This window comes from Haematobia irritans, chromosome 1 (assembly GCF_050003625.1).
Source record: "Haematobia irritans isolate KBUSLIRL chromosome 1, ASM5000362v1, whole genome shotgun sequence".
In the NCBI taxonomy this organism is placed as follows: domain Eukaryota; kingdom Metazoa; phylum Arthropoda; class Insecta; order Diptera; family Muscidae; genus Haematobia; species Haematobia irritans.
This window is the reverse complement of record NC_134397.1, coordinates 134311201-134321362: the sequence shown is the minus strand read 5'-3', so window position 1 is coordinate 134321362 and position 10162 is coordinate 134311201. Positions and strand designations below refer to the sequence as shown.

The 10162-nt window shown below is 31.2% G+C and overlaps 1 protein-coding gene across 2 annotated transcripts in view; it reads left to right on the top strand.

Moving 5' to 3' along the window:
• Positions 1–325: 325 nt before the first annotated feature.
• Positions 326–10162, top strand: part of LOC142221849 (UNC93-like protein MFSD11) — a 75888-nt gene continuing 66051 nt past the window's right edge. Inside the window, exons 1-2 of one of the 2 annotated variants that reach the window (XM_075291689.1) lie at positions 326–649; positions 1050–1249. In XM_075291689.1, coding sequence (XP_075147804.1) covers positions 1163–1249 — 87 coding nt within the window. In that variant the 5' untranslated portion in view covers positions 326–649; positions 1050–1162. Of the gene's footprint in view, positions 1250–10162 lie in introns of both variants that reach the window. The other variant, XM_075291688.1, reaches the window with a different exon arrangement.

Sequence of the window (10162 nt, the reverse complement as noted above, 5' to 3'; positions counted from 1 at the left end):
TTAGACCCCACACACATACACTGGGGACACTGGGGTTTTTGAGTGCGAGTGAACATTTGTGTCTACAAGAAAAATGAATTTGAAGAATTTATTTTTGAATTGAGAATTAAAGGAAAAAAGAGACCAAGACCAAACTATAATCAAGCCATAGGTGGTTTTTATCTTTAGTTTTGTTTTGTTTCTTCTTTCTCCAACTATGCTATTTGGCATTTTAATCAGTTATGCCATTCAAGAGTATATTGAGAGGCGGATGGGTGGCGGCATACGGCTAGAGCATACATTTCCTATGAGCGAATAGAGCAAATGGAGTCTCTTCACATTGGTTTTGTGTTTGCTCGTCTCATTTTGCTTTCAAAGCTCCAACGTGTTTGTTGTGGGTATTACTGCTTCGCGCTTCATCGTCATTCGCTCAATCTTTAGTGTCATTAGTGATTTATTTGCTTCTGTATTCCCTTGTGGTGCATTGTATCAAAGCGAAACCTATTTAATTAAATCTAATTAAACAAAAAACAATGTACAAAAATTAAATTTCCCTTTGATTTCATTAAGAGAATTTAAAACAAAATCACTCCCTTGTCACATACATGCGGTATTTTTTTGAAGATTTCTTTTAACACCAAATACGGGTGGAGCTGCCATTGGAAAAAAGGTGTTGAGTTATATCGCATTTCAAAACAAATCATAAAAAACAACAACATCAACAAAGTCAATCACATAGATTAAAACCGTGTTTCACAAAACAAAATACACAAAAAAGAAAGTAGAAAACAAAAATGTATTAAATATTTCTTAGTGACTGTACGGTTGATACGCCCAAGAATTAAAAAAAAATAGAGTACCATCCGGATGTGAAATAGCAAAATTTGATATCAGTGAATTCATATGCTAACGCAAAAAAAAAATATTAAAAAAAAAAACAATATGCAATTGAGAAAAAATTAAAATTCTAAAATCTTAAATTACGTCCTATTTAAAAAAAAGAAAAATTTAAATAATAAAGTCATTCTAAGATTAACTAACACCCACTGTCTATCGGTTGTGAGTTTCAGAGAGAGTAAGAGAGACAGAAGGGTGCAAGAAGTGCATCAATTTTCCGGCTTTGAGATTAGAAAACAACTAAAAGCATCTCCCACCCATCGAACTACGCCACCCAGCATTAAACATGGATATTAAATTTGTCAATGTGCTCATTTTGGGCTTTGGATTTATGTTTGTCTTTACATCGTTCCAAACGATGGGCAACATTGAGGTAAGTTTGTAACATTTATTCGTACATCATTCCTCCGCGCCCTCCATTACAGTAATGTTCGGCTTAGTGTATGTAGCATTCAATATGAGAATTTGCTGTAAAATATTTTGCAAAAATTCGTTAAAATTTAAAACGATTTAAATGCACGCAGAAAAAATTTTCTTTTATATTTTTAAGAAAATATATATTTAATTTAATTTACACTGAAATAATATAGTCCTATATGAAAGATTATGCAACTTTACTTTTAGGTCAAGCGATATACACAATAGTAAAATTATGAAATTTTAATTGAAAAAAGCTCATAATCTATGCTTAAAATTTTTATACCCTTCACCACTACTGTGGTACAGGGTATAATAAGTTTGTGCATTTGTATGTAACGCCAAGAAGGAGTAATCATAGACCAACCTTTTAGCATACGGATCGGCTTAGAATTAAATTCTGAGTCGATTTAGCGGTGTCCGTCTGTCTGTCTGTCCGTCTGTCTGTCTGTTGATGTATTTTTGTGTGCAAAGTACAGTTCGCAGTTTTAGTCCGATTGTCCTAAAATTTGGTATAGGTTCCTGTTTCGGCTCAAAGACGATCCCCATTGATTTTGGAAAAAAATCGGTTCAGATTTAGATATAGCTTCCATATATATTTTTCACCGATCTGGTCATAATTGGCGTGTATATCAACCGATCTTCCTCAAATTCCGTACATCCGTATATTTTATGGGTCTCGAAAAACTTGCAAAATATCATCCAAATCGGTTCAGATTTAGATATAGCTCCCATATATAGCTTTCGCCCGATTTACACTCATTTGCCCACAGAGGCCAATTTTTAACTCCGATTTAGTTGAAATTTTGCACAGGGAGTAGAATTAGCGTTGTAACTATGCGTGCCAAATTTGGTAGAAATCGGTTCAGATTTGGATATATCTCCCATATATAGATTTCGCCCGATTTACACTCATATGACCACAGAGGCAAATTTTTAACTCCGATTTAGTTGAAATTTTGCACAGGGAGTAGAATTAGCATTGTAACTATGCGTGCCAAATTTGGGTGAAATCGGTTCAGATTTGGATATATCTCCCATATATAGCTTTCGCCCGATTTACACTCATATGACCACAGAGGCCAATTTTTTGCTCCGATTTAGTTGAAATTTTGCACAGGGAGTAGAATTAGCATTGTTGCTATGCGTGCCAAATTTGGTTGAAATCGGTTCAGATTTAGATATAGCTCCCATATATATGTTTTTCTGATTTCGACAAAAATGGTCAAAATGCCAACATTTTCCTTGTAAAATCGCCACTGCTTAGTCGAAAAGTTGTAAAAATGACTCTAATTTTCCTAAACTTCTAATACATATATATCGAGCGATAAATCATAAATACACACAAAGAAAATTTCATTAAAATCGAGCCAACGAAAATTTTTCATTGATTTAACGAAACATTTTCATTAAGATAATGAAAATATTTGTTAATAGTACGAAACGTTACGTTGATTTGTAGAAAATTCGTTATAATAACGATACATTTCGTCGTATTAACGAATTTGTTTCAGTGGCTCACTTTTAATGACACATTTCGTTAATATAATGAAACTTTTTCCACTAGTGTAAACTTTTGCAAAGTTTCCTTAAAATTGCTTCAGATTTAAATGTTTCCCATTTTTTACTAACATTGTGTTTCACCCTAGTGCATTAGACGACTTAAATTTTGAGTCTATAGATTTTGTAGAAGTCTATCTAATTCGGTCCAGATCGAGTGATATTTAAATGTATGTATTTGGGACAAACCTTTATATATAGCCCCCAAACACATTTGACGGATGTGATATGGTATCGAAAATTTAGATCTACAAAGTGGTGCAGTGTATAATATAGTCGGCCCCACCTGACTTTAGACTTTCCTTACTTGTTTTTTTTTTAATTTAGGACACGAATCTTTGAAATTTGCATCCCTCCGTTAAAAAAATATGTCTTTGAAATAAGGAAAATTTTTGTCGTAAAGTGTTGTTATTTTTGTTTTGATTATTTAAAATGTATATTAATACTAAGTATCGTACTAATAGTGATTTCAAATTGTATGTTATGCCTAATATTAGCTACACAGAAAAAAAATCCGTAGTTGACCTAACGCTAAATTTAACTTAGTTTTATTGCAAAAAAAATTTGCTAGTAGTTAAATTTTTTTATTGGTTAATTTTAGATTATTTTTAGAAAATTTTAACTAGACAGTATTACAAACGCCTACATCACGCCGATATCACAAAAGTAAGTAAATATTTTTCTACAAATTCAAGAAAAAAATTTATTCATAAATAACTTTTTTTTACTTGTTAAAGAAAATTTTGTAGTTTGAAGGAAAAAATTGGAGTTCATAATTGCAAGAATGTCTTTAGGGCCATATGAAGTTCAAGATGTACTACAAATGCGTAAAATTTAACAATCTAAAGAAATAATGAACTATTTTGTGAGAAGTACGAATTCCATGAAATAAAATAAAATTAAATTGGCTTTAGTGAAATATAGGGTTCACATTTTTGGAGTGCACCAGGACATTACATTTTCGTGGTTTTAACAACGCTTTGTGGAAATATTAAAATGTGGAGTATAATTTAGTTCAATTTTCGCACGACGTAGTTCATTCTTGATATAAAACAGTTTAGTTTTTTTCGGTGTAGTACTGTAATTTATAAGATTTATTCTTGTTGTACTAGCTTTACAAATCAAAAGAAAAACGTGTTTGATTTAAGGAAATAATCTTTAAATTAACTGATATATTAACTCTTTTAAAGATAAAAAAGCTTCAAATATATGCTAATACCTATTTTGATGATTTTGCACAAAATTTTATTTCTATAGAGACTTTTGTCAACATTTTGTTTCTATAGAACATTTTGTCCAAATTTTTTTGTCTATAGAAAATTTTCTCAATATTTTATTTCTATAGAAAATTTTGTCATATTTAAAATATTGTTTTTTTTTTATGTTATACATTATTTTTATGGTGCCATTTTCAGCATATATGTTTTCCATTTAAATTCCACTTAAAAATATTCTCGTTCCATAGAAGTGGAAACGTCATATGACACAGAATAATATCTTTCTCTGTATTTTTATACCCTGCGCCACACTGTGGAACAAGGTATTATAAGTTAGTGCATATGTTTGTAACACCCAGAAGGAGACGAGATAGACACATTGTGTTTTTGGCAATAATGCTCAGGGTGGGTCCCTGAGTCGATATAACCATGTCCGTCTGTCCGTCCGCTCGTCCGTCCGTCTTTCTGTGAACACATTTTTGTGATCAAAGTCTAGGTCGCAATTTAAGTCCAATCGCCTTCAAATTGGCATATGTTCCTAATTTGGGTCAGAATAGAACCCTATTGATTTTGGAACAAATCGGTTGAGATTTAGATATAGCTCCCATATATATCTTTCGCCCGATATGGACTTATATGGCCCCAGAAGCCAGATTTTTGGCCGAATTTGGTTGAAATTTTGCACTAGGAGTACAATTAGTAGTATAGTCAAGTGTGCAAAATTTGATTGAAATCGGTTCAGATTTAGATATAGCTCCCATATATATCTTTCACCCGATATGGACTAATATGGTCCTAAAAGCCAGAGTTTTGGCCCAATTTGGTTGAAATTTTGCACAGGGAGTAGATTTAGCATTGTAGCTATGCGTGCCAAATTTGGTTGAAATCGATTCAGATTTAGATATAGCTCCTATATATATCTTTCGCCCGATATGCACTTATATGGACCCAGAAGCCAGAGTTTTATCCCGATTAGCTTGAAATTTTGCACAAGGAGTACAATTGGTAGCATAGTCATGTGTGCCAAATTTGATTGAAATCGGTTCAGATTTAGATATAGCTTCCATATATATTTTTCGCCCGATATGGACTTATATGGCCCCAAAAGCCAGAGTTTTGGCCCAATTTGGTTGAAATTTTGCACTAGGAGTACAATTAGTAATATAGTCATGTGTGCCAAATTTGATTGAAATCGGTTCAGATTTAGATATAGCTTCCATATATATTTTTCGCCCGATATGGACTTATATGGCCCCAGAAGCCAGAGTTTTGGCCCAATTTGGTTGAAATTTTGCACTAGGAGTACAATTAGTAATATAGTCATGTGTGCCAAATTTGATTTAAATCGGTTCAGATTTAGATATAGCTCTCATATATAGCTTTCGCCCGATTTAGACTCATATGACCACAGAGGCCAATTTTTAACTCCGATTTAGTTGAAATTTTGCACAGGGAGTAGAATTAGCATTGTAGCTACACGCTCACAAAAAATCGCTTCTGTAACATATACTCCCAAACATATTTTGCTTCAAGCATATACATTTTTGGGTATTGCCCAAACATTTATATGTTTGATCTCTTCCAATATATAATATGTTTGAAAGCATATTGGTCTAAACAATATATGTTTGGGTAGTCTAAGTTCCAAACATTTTGTATTTTTGCATCCAAATTCAACAATGTTGTCTTCCAAAAAACAATATGTTATTATGTGAACATATAATATGTTTGGAAGCATTTTGCAACCAAAAATATTATATGCTTAAAAAAAATTCTCCCAAATAATATTGTGCTCAAAATTTTATTTATTTATTTGTATATTTACAATCATAATGAATTATGAAAATAAACAGGTAATATAGGTGCTAACAACATAGGTTTTCGACCTGAATGCTCAAAATTTTGTTTCTGCCCAATTGTATATTCCCCCACATCTTTCTCACTTCCACGAGATTTTTTAGTTCTTAGCACCTTTTTCTGTAATACAAACATTGTGGAAGAAATTATTCAATTTTATGATTTTTTTATTATAATTTTACCTTTTGCCGGACGGGGATTCGAACAGCGGACCACACAGTTTGTAAGGATCAAAGAAGTAGCTGATCAATTGCCCATGGAAAAATAAAATGTTAATTTTGTAATAACAAGCAACAACCACCAACTTAATTCAATATCGCTCCCTGTTAAATAGCGTTCCAAGCTACTAAACACATATATGTTTATAGGCTATTTCTAAATTAATATATGTTTGCATCCAAGCATATTATATTTACAAACATTTTATGTCCCAAACATAATATGTTCTAACATATTAACATATATGTCCCAAACATGTTATGCTAGTTTATGAACATTATATGCTTGCACTCAAAAATATTGTGTTTAAAAATTTGTGTTCCAAACATATAATGTTTATAGCCAAACATATGAAAAACAGTCTTTTTCATCCGTGTATGCGTGCCAAATTTCGGTTCAGTTTTAGATATAGCTCCCATATATATGTTTTTCTGATTTCGACAAAAATGGTCAAAATACCACCATTTTCGTTGTTAAATCGCCACTGCTTAGTCGAAAAGTTGTAAAAATGACTCTAATTTGCCTAAACTTCTAATACATATATATCGAGCGATAAATCATAAATAAACTTTTGCGAAGTTTCCTTAAAATTGCTTTAGATTTAAATGTTTCCCATAATTTTTTACTAAAATTGTGTTCCACCCTAGCGCGTTAGCCAACTTAAATTTTGAGTCTATAGATTTTTTAAAAGTCTATCAAATTCTGTCCAAATCGAGTGATATTTAAATGTATGTATTTGGGACAAAACTTTATATATAGCACCCAACACATTTGACAGATGTGATATGGTATCGAAAATTTAGATCTACAAAGTGGTGCAGGGTATAATATAGTCGGCCCCGCCCGACTTTAGACATTCCTTACTTGTTTTTTACTTTTTTAGTGATTTACTATTCTTGTTTGCGTCATTTAATTGTGCAACATGTAATCTTGGGAGCCACCGTGGTGCAATGGTTAGCATACCCGCCATGCATACACAAGGTCGTGGGTTCGATTCCTGCTTCGACCGAACACCAAAAAGTTTTTCAGCGGTGGATTATCCCATCTCGATAATGCTGGTGACATTTCTGAGGGTTTCAAAACTTCTCTAAGTGGTTTCACTGCAATATGGAACGCCGTTCGGATTCGGCTATAAAAAGGAGGTACCTTGTCATTGAGTTTAACATGGAATCGGGCAGCACTCAGTGATAAGAGAGAAGTTCACCAATGTGGTATCACAATGGACTGAATAGTCTAAGTGAGCCCGATACATCGGGCTGCCACCTAACCTAACATGTAATCTTAACTTAAAACGGCCAGATAGTGTATTTTCTAAGGCATGGTCAAAAGAACTAAATCAAAAGTGGAGAAAAATAGATAGATGAAAATTTTATTTCTACAGAAAATTTTATTTCTGTACAAAATTTTGTCAAAATTTTATTTCTATAGAAAAATTTGTTAAATTTTTATTTCTATAGAAAAGGTTGTCAAAATTTTATTTCTATAGAAAATTTTGTCAATTTTTTTTTTTGCTATAGAAAATTTTGTCAAAATTTTTTTCTATAGAACATTTTGTTAAAATTTTATTTCTGTAGAAAATTTTGTCAAAAGTTTATTTCTATAGAAAATTTTGTCAAATTTTTTTTTCTATAGAAAATTTTGTCCAATTTTTTTTCTATATTACTGTTTTGTATTGTTATTATATTTTGGTTGTAAAGTTCTTTTCCATTTGACATTATGTCATACATAAATGCAATTGATGTCCTGCATATTTGCTAAACGTCCATTGTAAATATGTTTCTGTACATACACAAATACAATTCCATAGAATATTTATTTGTTTTTGCCATTTTTACTTTCGCTTTCTGTTTGTGGTCGTGAGGTATTGGTGTGGCATGTGTTGGAGCAATACTGATGTCCTTGATAGCTCTCAAGGCAAACACCAAACTTCTACATACCCACTAATGCGCATACACATTGAAACGCATAACAAGCTATTCCATAAGACATTACACCTATTACCATACCAGTGGGTGGGATTATGGGTCGTTGACACTTTGTAGAAATTTATAACATAGATAAAATATTTTTAAAGAAATCAATAATTTGGATTTTATTATTATTGCATGGGAAAAAGTTTTTTTTTGTTCGATTCTAAAAAAATGAAAATCTTTACGTGAAAAGCCACCTTCAAAACCGCTTTATGTCCTATATGCAGTGAAGTTCATACAACGGCATTGTGTTTTTTTATCTACATCTGCCACGAGCCTATTTCAAACTTTAGTCCTTGTAAATACAAACCAATAAGGTTTGTTTTCCTTGTTATGATTTCATTGTATCACTTACGTTTCTTAGAAATCAAATAAACGTTTGAATGGCAAGAGATACTGCCTACGGAGAATTCTCTAAAATAAATTATCTTCCCACTAGTTGACAGATAAAAGTGAATTGTGTCCTTTTAATTACACGAATGAAGGAATAGAGAAGGATAGTCTTTGAATTGAATAAAATAACAGTTGAGTGTTAGATTGGATTGGATTTCAATTAAAATAGTGTTAGAAAAATATGTTTTTCATATGTTTCGATATAAACAAAATGTGTGTTCGGGCAGAATTTTTTAAAAACACAATATATTTAAATGCAAAAATATAATGTTCCTAAACTAGAATTAAATGTTTGGGACACATATGTTAATATGTTAGAATATATTATATTTGCGACATGAATGTTTCATAAAAATAATATGTGTGAATGTACACTAAAAAAAAGGTGAACTCTGTATTCCACTAAAGCCAATTTAACTTTATTTAAGTTCATGGAATTATTATGTTTCGAGAAAGTTTCCTTTACTCAAATAATTTTTTGCGTACGTTAGTTAAATGAACTAAAAAACGGGAAAACTTATACAAAAATGAAGCATAAAGATTTACTAAGTTCGTACTTCTCACAAAATATATCGTTATTTCTTTAAATTTGTAAATTTTACCAAAAATGCGTCCATCATGAACTTCGTATGTCACTATAGACATTCTTGCATTTCCAATTTTTTGCTTCAAACTACAAAATTTTCTTTAACAAATGAAAAAAAATAATTATGTCTAATAAATTTTCTTGAATTTTTCGAAAAATATTTACTTATTTTTGTATATCGGCGTGATCTTGCGATTGTAATACTCTTTAGTTAAAACTTTCCAAAAATATTCAAAATTTTCTAAAATTAACAAAAAGCTTTCTTTTTGGTGGGTTCAGTGTTTTTTCAGTGTTAACATATATAAATTTACAAATTTCGAGTAAACATATATATGTTGTGATATTTTATTCAGAGAGCGATAGATAGAGAGTATAAAGAAAAGAAAAGAAAAGAGAGCAATTTCTGTGAAACTGCTTGTATTTGTCTTCGAAAAACTGTTTATGAGTTCATTTGGCTATGCGCCTGGCATGTTAATAAGGTTTCGCCAAAAATTTGATATGTTTAAGTCAAAATATTATTTAATTTGAATATTAAAATGAGTATTCGGACTAAAGAGAATAGACATTTGAAAAAAAAAACAGCATATGTTTTTGCCTTGAGAGCAGCATTTTATGTATGTATGGGGTACAATTTTTTCTAGTTTCGTCAAAAGAAATCGGAACGTTGGACGAGTAGGTTAAAATATTCAGACAAAGGAAATTAAAAATTACATGGGGCTTCATAAAAAATAACAAAAGGGCACTATACTCTTTTTAGAGTTGGGACTGTAAAATGAAAAAAGGGGAAACAATGAAAAATTAAACAGTAAAATGTATAAAAACAAAGTTTAGTTCCTCTTTATTAATAAGTAGTCCAAGAGGAGTCGACGGACACTTTCAAAAATAAAAGCGGTCATTAAGTTCGAGTTTTACCAATAAAATGAAAAATAATTTTACTCTTTAAAAGCAGAATAACATTATAACTTTTTTTTTGGCAAATTCTATTATAACTTGGAGGGGAATGATCCAAAGCGACAATTGAAAAAGTTTATTTTCTTTAAAATTAATGAAATTATTCGTTAACATAA